We start from the raw sequence: 18,689 nt of genomic DNA, 5'->3' as shown, positions 1-18,689 counted from the left end.
TGTTTTTACTCTGCAGAAGTATATCGGTGGGTAACAAGCAGTAGAGAATGGATCAAGCGGAGTTTATTTATTTATTCATTGATTTTTTATTTCGTGTGTGCCACGTTTCCTTGCATCCTTTCCCTTGTGCGACCTTTGACTGTATGAATGACATATTATGTGAAGTAGCAGAAAGCTGTGGTTCTGTGGTAGGCTAGTACCAACCCCCAAAACACGACCAAGTTTGACAAAGATAATGTGCACATCAGGTCAGACAGGTTGCGAAAGCACGAGTGTTGGCTTTGTTAGGTTGGCGAACCGTCGCCTCCACAACATTTTGAACGAACAACGGTTAGGCGAGGTGTCTGGAAGTCCACTCGCTCCTGGGTAGCGACGCTGGACAGACGTGGAGGTGCAGCTATCGATTTTCGTAATGTTAACAAAGGTATTAGAGTGTCTCAAACCTGCTTGTCAATATGGTCCAGATGTTGCAATTAGGTGTGATATTACAACGAAACCCCGATAAGGGAGTTTATTTTCATAATATAGTTAAATTTCACTAGAACTTTGCGTTGGTGCCGTGGTCAGGCCAATCACCATGGGCCTTAAGCTCACGGTCGTATTATTGCTCTGTGCTTAACAGGCGTTCTCTCATTTAATGTATTTTAATGTGGTTTTTCTCTTACAGTAATATTTTAAGGGATTTTTTTATTTATTTGTCATACGTTTTCTTTGTGTACTTGCTTTCCCGCCACGTGGTCAATTGGAGCAACCGCCACATTGGTAAACTGCAGTTTCGGTCTGAAAACGTGTAGTAGTCGAGTGAATAATCATATGGTAGTGGGTGAGTGTAAGACAGAGAAGGAATAATCTTGCGTGTCCGTATTTTTTGCATTTCCGTTGGCTTCCGCTACTTGGCCACATGTGTGGAATAGTATTGATGTGATATTTAATGTTTCTTGTGCCCCTCGTAACTATTTGATTCGCCTATAATGAAGTGCGATAGGTAAAAAACACGGTTTAAACCCTTTTATCTAGGAAAGTTCAGATTTTAATGCCCATTGATGGAAAAAAGACTTGAAAAATTTTCCTGCCATATGATAGTAAATGTTCTTCCTACCAGCTCAGTAATGTGGTGTTGTTTCTGAAAGCAAGATTAAACCAAAATTGGCAGTCATAGTAAAGTGCTCCTCTTGCTACCCTTTCTTCAGCGTATGTTTTAAAGAAAATTGAAATATTTAGGCAAATACTCCTCTGCCCTGACCGAGTTCGCTTGTAGTGTCTTTGCTGAGCTTTTTCTACGTGACCTAAAGTAATTGATTGCAATAAGTATGGGTTTAGGTATAATTGTGTGCCTGCATACAATTACATTGAAGCCAGGTCCGTTGTCCCCTCACCCTTTCAATATAACTTTGCGAAAGTGAATCATGTTAACTAGAGAGAGCAGTTGTGACGATGTATATTCCAACAGACACTCTGCTAATTATTGAAATGCCATCGGTATTGAATAAACATCAATTATTTCCTCCCTTCATCATACAGAATAGATCAAAGTCAGTACCACAGTTGAATGCTTGGTTATGAAAGGAAATAATGGCTGTATGCTCCCTATTAAGCCCTGCATAGGTGCCTTCTGCAGTAGTTCTAAAAAAATATTGTGTTATCCGTTGCATTCAAATCTTTACCAGTTGGTTCAACCCTCCCGCTACAAATCATTAATACTCGGCAATAATTCGCAGGGGCCAGTAATTTCGCTGACCACACGAACTTGTTAAACAATTACTACAGAGGGTAGCTTGCAGGAGCTGTTGGACATGACAAGCGACGGTAATCTTCACACCAGGTCGAGTTATAACATTAACTATACCACCACCAGTAGGAAAGTTACGTAGCAATGTAACACGGTGACAGTCAGAACGAGATTAGATTGCTACAATTTGATCACTGAAGATAGTTTCACCAACTGTATTTTCTAGGCAAGAGGAACAGTTACACTGACACACAATTCCTGATCATCATATTGCTCATCAGCATTCTCAAAAAAAATTTTTTTATACAAACCTTTAGTGACTTATGGTTTGAGGAAATCAGATATTTTTAGGATTGTTTGACGTTAAATGCAACTGCACCTTAGATGCCTTGAGAAAGTAGTAAAGTAAGTGTAAGCACAAGATCTTATCTTCTTCCTTCACTCCAATAGCATTCCATAACGTCACAAACACATCACTTAACTACACAAGACCAACACAGTCCAGCATATGGCAAACTTAGATATGTGACACATTATAAACAAATTGTAGGATAGGACTGAGCTACCTTCGCTAATGTTTTGCCCTCAGTGGGTACTTTTACATAACCCCACGTAGCTAACATGCTCAATTATTGGACTGGTTGAGTTCTAAGACATGTTCGAGATGTGACGCTACAGAGCTCAACTATATTATTCATTATCTTCTCTGTTGTAGTCGTGCACTATTACTGTGAAGAATACTAGCAGAATATTATAAAACTCTGGCTACAATTTAGAAACAGCTTTTATTTTTTATGTAACAGGTTGGTTTATTTCTGTGTGCAGTCTCCTCGGTAAACCAATTTTAGTGCTTAAAAACCTGATGTTTCTAAGTGATGTGAATAGCGTTCTGTAGTCCAAAAATGTCACGAGAGGGTACATCGAAGGTCGTGGCTACGGACGATGAGGAGAGAGAGGTATTAGACCCTTGTAAACAGTGAATGTAACGAGTACATTTTGGCTTGTGCAGGTAAATGGACAGATGGAGTAAAAGATACATAAGAAAATTTGGTTATTGCATAACGAACGTGTGGAGCCCGTAGGTCGCTTGTACTGAAACACTCAGCTAGTATCTCTGAAAAATGCTCAGAAGTATTTCGGCAGGACCCACAGGAAGCCCATATAATACAAGTTGGTAAACGTGTTTGCTAAAGGAAGTGACCTTTGGGTATGAACTTCTTGAGATAAGCAAGTGATTCAGAGAATTGCTAATGACTAATTGCCCAACAGCAGTACTTCCTTGGTTTCCTGTTAGTCATCTCGGAACCGTCCAGTAACGAGTCAACACAGGTGCACATTTTCATAGGCTGAGTATTTCGGAATTACATCAGTGTCACATCAAACCTGGACTCGGAACGAAATAACATTACAAAAAGCTAAGGAACAACCACCAAGTGTGTGTGGGGGATTGGCAGTCCATTCATTCTGAAGACACGAAACCAGAGAACACGGCTATACGGCACACTGGTGTCTGGAGCAAATTCGACATTATAACTCATTCCAAAAGTATTCCATTGGGTTCAGGATGTGTTTTTTAACAAGCCAGTCTATTTCAGGAACATCATTGTCCACAAACAATACCCCTACAGCTGCTGCTTTATGATAGCTTACAGTGTCATGCTGCTACAAACGGTTAATGTCCCAAATTGTTCCCCTGCTTTATGTAATATAAAACGTGGTATTCAATTGCATCTGCATTCAGAATTTTCCGAAGTCCTAAAAGAGGACAACAACCTAATCGTATAAAAAAAAGCACTACACCACCACACCACCTCGTTTTTACCTCACTGTTTGCACTGTTCATGATGGATGGCAACGTCCTCCGGACATTAGCCAAACCCAAACCCTTCAGTCGGACTGCCACAGAGTATAGCGTCAGTTATTACTTCAGATAATTCGTTTCAGCAGTCCACTGTCCAGCGGCATCGCCCATAACCCAACTTCAAGCGTCGCTTAACTCTGACTACAGACATGTGTGAAATGATAATTAAATCGAGACAAAAAGCTGTCGACAGGCATTGATGTACATCAACTGGGACAGTTGAAAATGTGTGCCTCGACTGGGACTCTAACCAGAGATATCCAGTTTACGTGGCAGACGCTCTATCTCTCTGAGAAATCGAGGGCACAGAGGATAGTGCGACAGCAGTGATTTATTCTTTGCATAATATACATCAACGGGAACAGTTGAAAATGTGTGCCTCGACCGGAACTTGAACCCGGGATCACCTGCTTACATGGCAGGCGCTCTATCCATCTGAGCCACCGAAGGCACAGAGGATAGTCCGACTGCAGGAATTTATCCCTTGCACGCTCCCCGTGAGACCCACATTCCCAACTTAACGTCTAAACACTACATTCGCAGTGCCCCTGCCCATTACACTCATTACTCGAGGCAGACCATCGTACCGAGTCCCGTAAGAGTTCGGGCTAGGCGTGTGCATCCAGCACAGAAGAAGAAGGTTAATGGCCAGTTAGCCTTAACTATATAAAGATATGTTATTTTGGGCATGTTCGAAAGAACATATACCATCTTCATAAATTAAGGCTAACCGGCCATTAACCTCCTTCTTCTGTGGTGGATGCACACGCCTTGACCGAACTCTTACGGGACTCGGTAAGATTGTCTGCCGCGAGTAATGAGGGTAATGGGAACGGTCACTACGAGTGTAGTGTATGGACATTAAGTTGAGAATGTCGGTCTCACGGGAAGCGTGCAAGGAATAAATCCCTGCAGTCGCACTATCCTCTGTGCCTTCGGTGGCTCAGATGGATAGAGCATCTGCCATGTATGCAGGAGATCTCGAGTTCCAGTTTAGGCACACATTTTTAAGTGTCCCCGTTGATGTATATCAACGCCTGTCGACAGCTTAGGGTTCCGTTTTTTTCATAATTTCATTCTAAGAGAGCTTCATGGTCACCGATCGTGTCTGTTCTTTCGGACATGTCCGAAAGAACAGGTATTCATACAGAAATTTATTTCTTGTGAGTGGCTCCTCGACCACTGTACACCATTCTTTTTAACTCTCTGCGCAAAATCATTGCGCTAAACCGACTGCTGACAGTACTTTCGAACTCACGAACTATTCGATCTGCTGATTTCATGCGAATCCTCATAACCAATATCCACAATTCTCGACGGTAGCTATACATCGTCATACACGGTCTATCTCAGCGTGATTTAGCTGCGACTGTTTCTTCGTGTTTCCACCTCAGTCACAGCATCAGCAGTAGAATTGGGCAGCTTTAGGACTGTTTAAATGTGACTGATGGATTTGTTACTCAGATAATATCCAACGACTAGTCTATTTTCAAAGTCACTAAGCTATCCGGAACGACTTATTCTACTGTTACTGCTTCTGTACTGAAAACACATTACTCATGTGTCCTTTCGTACTGGCGGGTCAGCCTCTCGTGATAACTAGTGATCAGTGCCGTATTTCATCGGGTTGCCCGTATAGTTTTTATCAGAAAGTAAATGAATAGAGGATGAGTCGTCAGAGCAATTGTACGTAAGTAGGATTAGCATACTGCAAATCTGCGATAGTATACTCAATCTTCCCGTAGAAATAGTAGACGAGTGAGTGGAAAAAGAGGACCAGTTCTGACTGAAGTATAGTGACAGCCAACAGGATTACCGGCAATAGCGAATATTATCGTCAGATAAAGGAGTTCCCTTCTTATCGGGACTATTACTCGTAAGGATGGTCGTAATTTAGTTGAGATTTCATCATGTAAACATGTGTAGCACTTGTATCGGTAGGGTATATAAGGGCATTAACAGCCTCAGACGTTGAATGATCGCTGTGAAGCACACGGAGGTGCCGCGTAGCCATTGATGCGGCATTATCAGCACATGACCGAGGTTAAAATACATGTTGAGCCCTCATTTGACCGACATGCCACATTCAGGTTTGTGGGGTTTTCGGATGTGGCAGTGGCTAAATGTTGGACTGCATGGTAACGGGATGGCACGCATACTTTTCATGTTTGTGGTTGACGACGTCTGACCAGTACAATGAAAGAACACCGCGCTGCACGTCAAGCACATCGAACACCTTCACATCTGTGCCTACCATCCGAGAGCAAGTAATGTACTCCCTGCATCATTCTGTTGCATACCGGACCATTACACGTAAACTAGCTGCAACTGGACAAGGGAGTTACTGTCTAATGCGTGAGCTGTTGTAAACACTACAACACATACAGCTGCTTTTCAAGTGTTGCCTTAGCCAGGAAGCATGAAGAGCTGATGAATGTCATCTCGCTGTATTCAGCGACGAATCACGCTGTGCACTACCCCGGATGTCTATCTTGAATATGAAGGTGACCTAAATCTTTCAGTGTTTTTGAGAGGCACAGAGGTGTTATTCCTGGCGTCATGGTGTGGGGGAGCCATCAGGTACAGCTTTATGTCACGGCTGTTAGAATTGTAGTGACTGGACGAACTCTGAAGGCGCAACGGTACGACACGTGCATCCTGCGTTCTAATGTGTTACCGCTCATGACACGGTATCGTGGTGCCATTTTTCAACACTCGCCTACACTTGCCACCTATCTCTATGAACAGTTTGCAAGATGTGGAGGTAGTCCAGCAGCCAATAAGATCCTTATGTCAGTCTGCGATGGAACATTTGGGGACCCAGCTTATATGTCAACTCCGTCTCAGAGCCAAAATCCACGATATCAAGTACCAGTTACAACAGTTGCCGGCCATCTTGCCTCAGGAGATGATGGAACTCGTCTCGGCCGAATTAGTGTACGCATCCAGGCCAGGGACGGTGCAGCATCTTACCGATATGTGGCCTCATACTGCCAAGTTTTCTAAATTTGACTCAATTTTGACATCGCTGAAGTAAAATACCCTCTCAACTCATTAAAATTAATTACCTTTGCTCCTCCTCTTCTGTTCGATTACCTTTTTTTTTTTTTTTGTCAGGCTGTGTATTTCTATTTCCCTCTAGAGCAAGGCCTGGCAGATTCGCATGCGTGTTCTGCAACTACCGTATCGTACATACAAGATAAATTCAAACGACCGTCAGTGAAAACGTATTGAGGAGAAGTTGAAATCAGATACCCGTCCGCGCATGCATTTTTCTGGTTCCCATGGTATTTGCAAAATGTTACAGACAACTACTAGGATAGTTTCATTGAAAAGTCCTCACATTGTTCCTTTCCGCAGCCATGCCCAATCCGATTTTGTGCCCCATATAATTATTTCGTTGTAGATTAGGAAGTAAATTCTGAACTCAATTTCCGGAAATGATCGCATCGCAGAATGATAAAGTTATGTGTCTCGTGAATAGGAGGAGGAGGAGGAGATTAGTGTTTAACGTCCCGTCGACAACGAGGTCATTAGAGACGGAGCGCAAGCTCGGGTGAGGGAAGGATGGGGAAGGAAATCGGCCGTGCCCTTTCAAAGGAACCATCCCGGCATTTGCTTGAAGCGATTTATGGAAATCACGGAAAACCTAAACCTGGATGGCCGGAGACGGGATTGAACCGTCGTCCTCCCGAATGCGAGTCCAGTGTGCTAACCACTGCGCCACCTCGCTCGGTGTCTCGTGAATATATCGAATGTATGACAACAGTGAAATGAAAACTGGACTATGCTGAAACACCGTTACTGAATAGCTGTTGTCTCAAATTTAATATCAACAACTAAATATGATGACCGGTACATTACCCCAATAGGGATGGAAAAAACGAAACATCTAGTGGCACATAATGTAACCAGATTAAAAGGATACCTTGTAATGTATTTCATTTATGAAGCCAGAAAGACAAGTGTACACACAGAGACGGTTGGTACGTAAACAGTTGTTCTAGTTAAAGCACTCATGTACCTGGTTACAAGTTACTATCGTTTCTTACTGTATTAATCTAGTGAGAGACATGCTCCGGTGATTTGGTTGGCAATGAATTCAAATTCCTCATCATATCTGCAAGCTACGAATAAGTTACGCAATAAAACATACCATCGATGTCAAAGTTATCTGTATTAGACTACTACTGTAGATATTAATGTGGAAGGAAATCTGTTCGAGCCTCGCAAATTGAAGAATCTCAGGTTTAGCCAATTGGGCGAGGACCAGTATCCGTATCAGAATTCAAACACTTTATAACAAACATCATCAAACGGGAATGTTCAAATGTGTGTGAAATCTTATAGGACTTAACTGCTGCCGGCCGAAGTGGCCGTGCGGTTAAAGGCGCTGCAGTCTGGAACCGCAAGACCGCTACGGTCGCAGGTTCGAATCCTGCCTCGGGCATGGATGTTTGTGAGTCCTTAGGTTAGATAGGTTTAACTAGTTCTAAGTTCTAGGGGACTAATGACCTCAGCAGTTGAGTCCCATAGTGCTCAGAGCCATTTGAACCATTTTGAACTTAACTGCTAAGGTCATCAGTCCCTAAGCTTACATACTGTTATCCTAAGGACAACACACACACCCATGGCCGAGGGATGACTCGAACCTCCGCCGGGACCAGCCGCACACAAACCGGAATAAAAAGTTAAAGTTGTAATGTTGTAAAGAGACTTACTGTTGACAAGAAGAAAGGCGACGATCCAATTGAAGGCTTTCATTTTAGCTGAGAACTCCTTCGCTGAGATGACGTACGCACTGCAGGGCAACTGACAACCGAATAAGCTTTACTCTCAGCACTCACTGCTGAGTTGTCGGCAGCTGACTCACTGGCGATGTGTCACAACTCTGTAATGGAGGGCAGTATTCCTCGTTCCAAAGTTTATCACGTACTTCCCCGCTACTGCGATCGTGACTCACGAAGTGAAGTCCAAAGAACTGTTAATCAAGTACATACGAACTCAGCTGAATTTATTTTAAGTTATAGTTATCATTGAGTATATTGAATCTAAAAAATTCAAAGTGTCTAGGTAAATTTTCCATTTCGGTTGGTCCCATTTTTTCCCACATTCAGTCAATAAATATTTACTTTAACACATATCTACGTTTACACGTATTGCATTCATGACCATAGGTATAAATTCTCAACCCTTCGTAACGAGTCACTTCATTGTGATGCATACTGATTATAACACCTTTCGAATGGCTTAAGCAATGATCGATTGACAGTTTGCCCATATAGTTCAGCAACATTGCCTTCAGGAAACCAAAGACGTAATAAATACTAACAAAAATAATCTAAACTCTGCCAGAACAGTTATGAAGGCCCAACGGTACTAACCGAACGCCGTGTCATCCTCATCAATAGGCGTCACTTGATGCGGGCATGGAGGGCATGTGGTTAGCAGACCGCTCTCCTGGCCGTATGTCAGTTTACGAAACGGAATAATCCTGAAATAAATAGTGAATATTATTTACCATTCGTCAGCAATATTACCATTTAGCAGTCTTAGGGAACAAAAGACACAAAGCTAACAACAAATCATTTGATGTAAAGCCACAGTAATTTGTAGCTCTAAGGTTAACGCTTTGCAGAGCTTTTAGACTGCTTTATCGGTGGATGCATTTCCACACTAAAATAGTATTGTAGAACAGTGAACCGTGCAAATGAATTGCAAGCAATAAACTTTTAACAGAGTAACAATTTACTTCTGTAGTAAGGCAGATCGAGGAAGGTGTTAAAACTGAAGGAGGAGATTTTCAAAACCAAACATACATCGTGTACCATATTACATCATTTAATTGCCTACTGTCATATAAAATAGCGAGAAACTATGAGAATCACAGAGGTAGAAAGTTTCTTCCAAACTAGAAATAAAATAGGATTAAACACTACCGTATATAGCTAACACATAAAATAAATAGAAGAAAATTCTTTCTACAAAATACAATGCACAAGATATGTATGGCAAGCATCAGACTAAAAGAAAAAAGGAAAAACAACAACAACAGAGTAGTCCAGGCGACGCTGCGCCTTTCGGCTGTGTTGATGATGGTTGAAATAACGAGTTTCCACGTAGACGTTATAAATGCATAAAATACTTACCGGAAATTTGTGGAATTTCTATGGGTTCGTTGGTTCTCTAGTTTGACCAGAAACAGGTACTTCCCATATTCGACTGTGCTTTACCCAAAATGATTCCTAAGTCCAGATAAATCGAAGAATTAAAAGCAACGCATCTTGCAGTCAGAGTTTTGGATAATAGTTACTCTCATTCGGGCTTCGATGAAAGAAAATGCATTATTAATTTCGTCAACATAAGAACAAAACATACTTCACTCCAACTCCGCAGAATTTTTCTCACAAACAACTGTCATGGGTGTACAACACTAGAAGTAATCAGCTAATAACTTTGGAAGAAAATTTCAAGCGAATTGTTAAAATAGCCCAAATGTCGTAAATGTCCTATGCGTAAACTGGTGGGAAATTTAAAAGAGAAAATGAGCTTTTGCCCTGTTGCTGGCAATTAAAAGTAGATCAGTTGCCTAAGTATAGAATCTAAGATGACGCACCAGTAGATAAGGATGTAGACTGCAGCACCGAATACGTGCTGCGAACTCCGCTACAAGAATTGAAATAGAGACCGCAATCAGTGATCTCCCTCATCACCACACAGCACATCCGGCCTGGTTAAAGGTTGTGAGAAATTTAACATCCAAGAAAGTACTTCAGATTTCCAGTACTGGTTCGCTGTTTGAGAAGACCCTGCTGTCACCAGGTACATTATACAACATCAAAAGCTCCACCAATATCTGAAGTTTGAGTTTGCAACAGGATAGAGTCACTCGCACTACCTCCGTCAACAGCGAACCCGATCGAAGGAATACATTGTTCTAAACACCGAAAGGTGGCTTCTGTGATGTATGACTTTGAAAAGGATTTTCTGAAGTTACGAATAACGCAATTTCGGCAAACATACGGAAAAGTTCAGAGAACACTGTGAAATTCGCTTAGTCACCCATTGGAATGGTCATTACGGAGCAAGAGTCTATATCACCATGTCAAATTTTAAACTGACCACCATCTTCAGTAAAGAACTAGTCACTCTCAGATGGCAATAATTCCGATCGAGTACATTAAACCTGTTATGTAGTGTACGTATATTAGAGCAACCGAAACTACACATGTAGCAATATTATTACGAGTTTCCAAAACGTGCTATTTTGTCCCAAAGTAACTTTATGATCATTACTGGTCAAATACGCATTTGGAGACGAATTACCCTGTACACAATTAATGTTCATGTGAAAGAAACTATATTGTATAAAGTTAATGAGACTTCGAATTCAGATGCAGGTTCCACTTTCAAAAAGTGAAGTAAATAAAGACAGAACGGTTATGGTGTTCGATCGTACCATCACCAGGCTAGTCACTTCCAGTTAGAAATTACTTGCATTAAATAACTAAAACAGGAACCCTGGGAGGTAGGTCATTATGGAAAATAAAACAAAGTTTAAAATACAGTGGTCCAATTGCTAATGACAAAATGTACAATGAATTCACTTATATCCGTATAGTGCCACAGCCAGAAAGCAAAGAAGAAAAGATTGTAATGTCGCTTTCTTTATAGATATAGTAGTTAAAACCTTGCAGAACAAATATTAGTATCATATAAGGGATTTACAAACGTTAACCTTTCCCAATAGTATGCCTTTTTATAAACCATTTAAAAGAAATAGTTCCTTACTGTCCACTCGATTCAGCTGCCATAATTTTGAAATATTTTTGTTAAGTAACATCAAGGGTTATTATACAGGGTGAGTCACCTAACGTTACCGCTGGATATATTTCGTAAACCACATCAAATACTGACGAATCGATTCCACAGACCGAACGTGAGGAGAGGGGCTAGTGTAATTGTTTAATACAAACCATACAAAAATGCACGGAAGTATGTTTTTTAACACAAACCTACGTTTTTTTAAACGGAAGCACGTTAGTTTTGTTAGCACATCTTAACATATAAACAAATACGTAATCAGTGCCGTTTGTTGCAATGTAAAATGTTAATTACATCCGGAGATATTGTAACCTAAAGTTGACGCTTGAGTACCACTCTTCCTCTGTTCGATCGTGTGTATCGGAGAGCACCGAATTACGTAGGGATCCAAAGGGAACGGTGATGGACCTTAGGTACAGAAGAGATTGGAACAGCACATTACGTCCACATGCTAACACCTTTTTATTGGTCTTTTTCACTGACGCACATGTACATTACCATGAGGGGTGAGGTACACGTACACACGTGGTTTCCGTTTTCAATTACGGAGTGGAATAGAGTGTGTCCCGACATGTCAGGCCAATAGATTTTCAATGTGGTGGCCATCATTTGCTGCACACAATTGCAATCTCTTGCGTAATGAATGTCGTACACGTCGCAGTACATCTGGTGTAATGTCGCCGCAGGCTGCCACAATACGTTGTTTCATATCCTCTGGGTTGTAGGCACATCACGGTACACATTCTCCTTTAACGTACCTCACAGAAAGAAGTCCAGAGGTGTAAGATCAGGAGAACGGGCTGGCCAACTTATGCGTCCTCCACGTCCTATGAAACGCCCGTCGAACATCCTGTCAAGGGTCAGCCTAGTGTTAATTGCGGAATGTGCAGGTGCACCATCATGCTGATACCACATACGTCGACGCGTTTCCTGTGGGACATTTTCGAGCAACGTTGGCAGATCATTCTGTAGAAACGCGATGTATGTTGCAGTGCTCTCCGATACACACGATCGAACAGCGGAGGAGTGGTACTCAAGCGTCAACTTTAGGTTACAATATCTCCGGATGTAATTAACATTTTACAATGCAACAAACGGCACTGATTACGTATTTGTTTATATGTTCAGATGTGCTAACAAAACTAACGTGGTTCCATTCAAAAAACGTAGGTTTGTGTTAAAAACATACTTCCGTGCATTTTTGTATGGTTTGTATTAAACAATTACACTAGCCCCTCTCCTCACGTTCGGTCTGTGGAATCTGTTCGTCAGTATTTGATGTGGTTTACGAAATATATCCAGCGGTAACGTTAGGTGACTCACCCTGTATAAGAGTACATAAACAGGAATATTACACAGTGGTTTCAGGTATGTTATACAGCATCATCTATTGATTAGGACAGTGTTCATTACTGTAACCTGTGTATCAGCATTGGACTGGATATTATTTGCTTCAAGTTTTACGAAAATGTTTGGAAAGAAACAGACAATATTAGTCACTTCGCTACTGTAATTGATTAGTGTTGGTGGTAAGAGAATGATTTGACTGGACAATACTGGCTGTCGTTCGAATGTGGCTTTCCTAAACTGACTTTATTATTACAGTCCTTCCACGGCATAGTATTCACCTCGTAAGATAGTTACAGATCTGTTCATGTTTACGCTGGATAATTAGAGATCATAGCGGATGGTTGGAGTATAGATTACTTTACCAATTCTTAGAATGATATTTTACTTGTTTATCCCTCTATTCAGGCGAAGAAACCGGAGGTAAAAGGAGTGACAGGGCCTTCAGACAATAACGTAGTTCAAGATAACAAATAGTATGGATCAGAAGGTGCTTGTCACAGAACGTTAGGAATTTACTTATACAACACCGAATTTGAGGTCTTTGAAAAATGGTTTAAGTGTATGGATTTTAGACGTACTTCATGTGATTCAAACAGGATTAGTAAAAGTGAAGATATTCTGGCGTATACAGCATCCAACAATACTTAAATTTTCTCCCTAAGCAGCGGACATACTGCTGTGCCCAACGTGTTTTGTGTGGAATAAAGCCAATAAATTTCTTGGAATGTATTATGTCATAATAGCCTTTCTAAAAGCATCTCGCGTACACATGGAGTGAAGGGAAAAATTTTTTTCTTGGTCGTTAGAAAAGATTAGTTTTTACAAGAATAATGGACTTCTATCAACACTGGTTAATATGTGGGTTATAACAGAGGCTTTGAAAAGTTTGGACATTTTGGACGGTACCTGTCGACGTGATCTTCCTTGTTGAGACGAGATGAACTGGATCCCCGGTAGAAAAGAAGTGCCGATCGCTGACGCAGAATTAATTGTAGAGGAAGCGATCCAGTCAGCCAAACCAGTGATGTGATAGGATGTTACGGACCTCAGGATACGTTGCTGTCATTTCAAGGAGACACCTCATCAGATATGGTTAAAATGAAACAGTGGTAGATTTTCGTCAGTAACACTTGACGTGATACCTATGGTAGGCTGTTCAGAAGTAAAAATCTTATGAACACATACAATGACAGAAAACAATCACAACACCAAGAAGGAGTTGTCCAACGTAGATGAAAGTTGGGAGGCGTGTTCCTACATCTAAAAGTTGATTTCCACTCGAATTTTCCCCCAGATGCATAAGAATGCAAATAAGGTTTAATTTCACACTCAGGACCATTACAGCGTGTATTTAGTTACTTTCGAGGCCGGATGTGGTGAGTTTATGTAAGTCAAGAATGCCTCTAAGGTGAGAAAGACGACTTTGTCAACACCTTATTCGGTTTGAATAGGGTCGTGTAATAGGGCTACGAGAAGCTGGAAATTCCTTCTGCAATCCTACAGAGAGACGAAGCAGTAATGTAATCACTGTACATGATTCCTGGCAGTGGCGGTCACGGGAATGAACGATCGCAAGGCTAGGCGCCGGACGACAATGTAGTATGAGAGGAAAGACCATCGTGATCGGTTTATCCCTCTGGCGCATCGTACCATATCTGGAGCAGAAATATAAGCAGGACTTGGCATCACAGTGACAACGATCTGCTACAAATCGGTCCCACCGAGGACAGCTCCGAGCCAGACGCCCTGTAGCGTAGGTTGCACTGACCTTGAATTACCGCCATTTGTGACGTCATTGGTGTCAAGCGAGAAGCCATCGGTGGGCAGGGTGGAAGTCTGTTGTACTTTCTAGTGAAAGCTGATTCCACCACTGTGCCAGTGATGGCCGTATTTTGATCAGAAGGAGACCACTTGATTACCTGCAGCCAACCAGTTTGCGTACTCGACACCTGGAGTAACGGTATGGGGTGTGGTTTCGTATGACAGAAGGCAAATGTGCACGTCAGGCTGGTCATTCGATCTGCTGTGCTGTCATTCATGAAAACCATTCCATGGTGTGTTTTCCAGCTGGATAACACTCACCCACGTGCCACTGTGGTAAACCGGCATGTTGCACAGAGCGTCGTGATGTTTCCTAGGTCTGCTCGGTCACCAGATCTTTCTCCAATCGTACTCATATGATAAATTATTGGACGACAACTCCAGTGCCACTCACAAACAGCATTAACTGTCCATGTATTGACCGACCAAGTGCCTCAGGTATGGAACACCATCAATTAACTCGACTCGCATTCGGGAGGACGACGGTTCAATCCCGCGTCCGGCCATCCTGATTTAGGTTTTCCGTGATTTCCCTAAATCGCTCCAGGCAATTGCCGGGATGGTTCCTTTGAAAGGGCACGGCCGACTTCCTTCCCTAATCCGATGAGACCGATGACCTCGCTGTCTGGTCTCCTTCCCCAAAACCAACCAACCAACCATGAATTAAACTCACGCTTGGTGCCTCTAGAATACAATGCTTGAACGTTTGTATGCTTGCATTCAACATTCTCGTTCTTACACCCGTTATTACTGTACCAGCATTTCACATTTCCAGTGGCTTATCTCGTGCTTACATTATACAGTCACCTTGCAATGGTGTTCCCATAATTATGTTACCTAGACAAACATATCCCCGGAAGTTCGTTACTCTACATTAACTATTTTTTGGTGTTGTGTTTCGGTTGGGGACCATTTTTCTCTTTTCTTTAAGCTTAGCGGTCTGTTCACTGTCCATTGAACCGTACACTGAGGTGTCAAAAGTCATGAGGTAGCGATATGCACATATACAGATGGCCGTAGTATCGCATACACGATGAATAGAGGAGAAGTAAATTGCAGGAGTTGTCATTTGTACACGTGTCACTGATGTGAATTGGTTTCTGACGTGGTTATGGCCACACGATCGGAGTTACCAGACTTTGAATGTGGAAACGTGGTAGGAGCTAGATTCATAGGACATTCCATTTCTGAATTCGTTAGGAAACTCATTATTCCGAGATCCACAGTTTAAGACTGTTATTCTCGGTACAAATTTCAGGCATTATCTCTCACCATTGATAGCTCCCTCTCAACGACCGAGAACTGCGTTTGCTTAGTCAATGCTAACAGACAAGAAACACTTCGTTAAATAACCACAAAAATCTACGTGGGACGTACGACGAACGTATCCTTTAGTACAGTGGGACGAAATCTGGCGTTCATGGGCTATGCCAGCAGACTACCGACGCGAGTGCTTTCACTAACAGCACGACGTGGCCTGCAGCGCCTCTTCTGGGCTCGTGACCATATCGGTTGAACCATAGATGCTGAAAAACCATGATGTGGTCAGATGAGTCCAGATTTCAGTGGGTTAGAGCTGACGATTGGGTTCGAGTGTGGTGAAGACCCTACGAAGCCATCGACACAACTTCTCAACAAGGCACTGTGCAAGCTGGTGGTGGCTCCATAACGGTGTGGGCTGTGTTTGCATGGAATGGGCTTTGTTTTGGTTGTGTTCGACTACTTGGAGATCATTTGCAGCCGTTATTGGACTTCATGTTCCAAACAACGATGAAATTTTTATCAATGACCGTGCGCTGAGCAACAATTTTTCGCGATTTGTTTGAGGAATCAGTTTGGACGAGCCTCGTCGTCAATCTGGTTGTGTCTAGAAATTCTGCGTACTCGTTTCGCTAGAAAAACAACGAAACAAGTCGTATTAATGAATTTTATCTCAATTAATCAAATGCACTACTTATATTTGGCAGTTACACATATGTGTGGCAAGCAAAGGGCGACTTACGTAATAATAAGTCTTTGCAGTGACTGCTAATCTCTAACTGACAAGTCTGTCCTGAACTGCTATTTCAGTCGCTATCATTGATGCTGCTATCCAAACAGCTAATCTTGAATCTGCTATTGAAGTTGCTAACGTTGACGCTACTATCGAAGTGACAGCCACCAGTCTGGAGCGGCGTTTATGTTGTCTTCACATAGGGGCCGCTGCTGTCGCGTTGTCGTCCTGGAAGCGGGCCAGTCAGCGTGCGATTGGCTGACTTCCTCTCACAGCCTTCTCTTCTTTACCGTTCCAGACTGACGTGACGGCGCTTGACTTTACATCGTAACAAAGAATATTCTGGACATTTAGAGCGAATGATTTGGTTACCCAAATCGCCCGACATGAATTCCATCCAACATTTATGGGATATAATCGAGAGGTCACTTCGTGCACAAATTCTGGCTCAGACAACACTTTAGGAATTATGGGATGCTATACAGGCAGCATGGCTCAATATTCCTGCAGGGCACTTCCAGCGACATGTTGAGTTCATGCCACTTCCAGCTGCTACATTATGTCGGGCAAAATGAGGTCTGAGACGACATTAGGAGGAATTGAATGGCTTTCGTCACCTCTGCGTGCGTTTTGTATATTATTTAATTTATTGCCTATTACTCAGGACGTGCCCCATATTTCACTGGGAAGTTTTATAAATGTCCATGTCCACAACATGCACTGGCTGAGTATCACTAGCAGGCTAATTTTAAAATTTTGAGGTGCAAAGTTTAAGTCAATAACGATTATCCGCTCAGCACTCCATTTCGACAGTCCGATGCAGCAGTCAGTATTCCCCATAAAGTGAGCCCGGAAGCAGTGGTTGCTTACCGTTCTTTCACAGTGTCCTTGTGTGCGCTTGCTTACACAATAGTTTATATAACTCGTGTGAACTTGAGGTGTGACTTCATCACTTGCTAGCATCGCTTAGAGGAGAGTCATTAACTGTTCAAACTGTAAAACTTAAAATCAAGCACTTCTACATGAAATTCCTAGTATTACGTTTTTACATTTCCTAATTTAAGTAAACAGATGTTTTAAATATTGTGCCCACTGATCGTAATTATTCAAAACACAAAGTGCCACCAGATATATTTACTTGTTTCATAGGACGCAAGAACCATCGTCCTTAACGATCACATACATGTATGTGTTTGACAGTTTGGCATGAACTGTACAGACACATTCACACTCACAGACGTATTATATTTACTGAACGTATACTTTATAACTGTTTACTTTCAAAGATATTGGGTAGGTATAATTGAACTGAGAGTATTCAGAGTGCTGTAGTGCTTCCTGTATACTCCGCAGGTCACAAACATTGTGGGTATGCTCATTAATCGATGCTCACATACACACATCAACAACATTTTTGCATCACCTCGGTTCCGAGAGTTCCGGAACGTTTACAGAAAATTGGAATAGAGATCAACATAAAGATAATTGACTCGCTTTTTATAGCTAATGAAAACTACAAATTGCATGTAGTACCACCATACAACGAGACCTTCAGAGGTGGTGGTCCAGACTGCTGTACACACCGGTACTTCTAATACCCAGTAACACGTCCTCTTGCATTGATCCGTGCCGGTATTCTTCGTGGCATACTATCCACAAGTTCATCAAGGCACTGTAGGTCCACATTGTCCCACTCCTCAACGGCGATTCGGCATAGATCCCTCAGAGTGGTTGGTGCGTCACGTCATCCACAAACAGCCGTTTTCAGTCTATCCCAGGCATGTTCAATGGGGTTCATGTCTGGGAAACATGCTTACCACGCTAGTCCAGCGATGTCGTTATCCTCAAGGAAGCCATTCACAAGATGCGCACGATGGGGGCGCGAATTTCCTCCATGAAGACAAATGCCTCGCCAGTATGCTGCCGATATGGCTGCACTATCGAGGGATGGGATTCACGTATCGTACAGCCGTTACGGCGCCTTCCATGACCACCAGCGGAGTGTGTCGGCCCCACATAATGCCACCCCCAAACAGCAGGGAACCTCCACATTGATGCACTCACTGGATTGTGTGTCTAAAGCCGTCAGCCTGATGGGTGGCCTCCAAATA

The 18,689-nt window shown here is 42.3% G+C and overlaps 1 protein-coding gene across 1 annotated transcript in view; it reads right to left on the bottom strand.

The window, feature by feature from the left end:
* Positions 1-17,541, bottom strand: part of LOC126249326 (uncharacterized) — a 29,556-nt gene extending 12,015 nt beyond the window's left edge. Inside the window, exons 1-2 of the mRNA XM_049950981.1 lie at positions 17,449-17,541; positions 8,312-8,402 (exon numbers count right to left, since the gene is read on the bottom strand). Of these exons, the coding sequence (XP_049806938.1) occupies positions 8,312-8,402; positions 17,449-17,541 (184 nt within the window). The remainder of the gene's footprint in view (positions 1-8,311; positions 8,403-17,448) is intronic.
* Positions 17,542-18,689: the final 1,148 nt, after the last annotated feature.

Source organism: Schistocerca nitens, chromosome 3 (genome assembly GCF_023898315.1).
Source record: "Schistocerca nitens isolate TAMUIC-IGC-003100 chromosome 3, iqSchNite1.1, whole genome shotgun sequence".
NCBI lineage: Eukaryota > Metazoa > Arthropoda > Insecta > Orthoptera > Acrididae > Schistocerca > Schistocerca nitens.
This window is presented reverse-complemented; position numbering and strand designations above follow the sequence as displayed.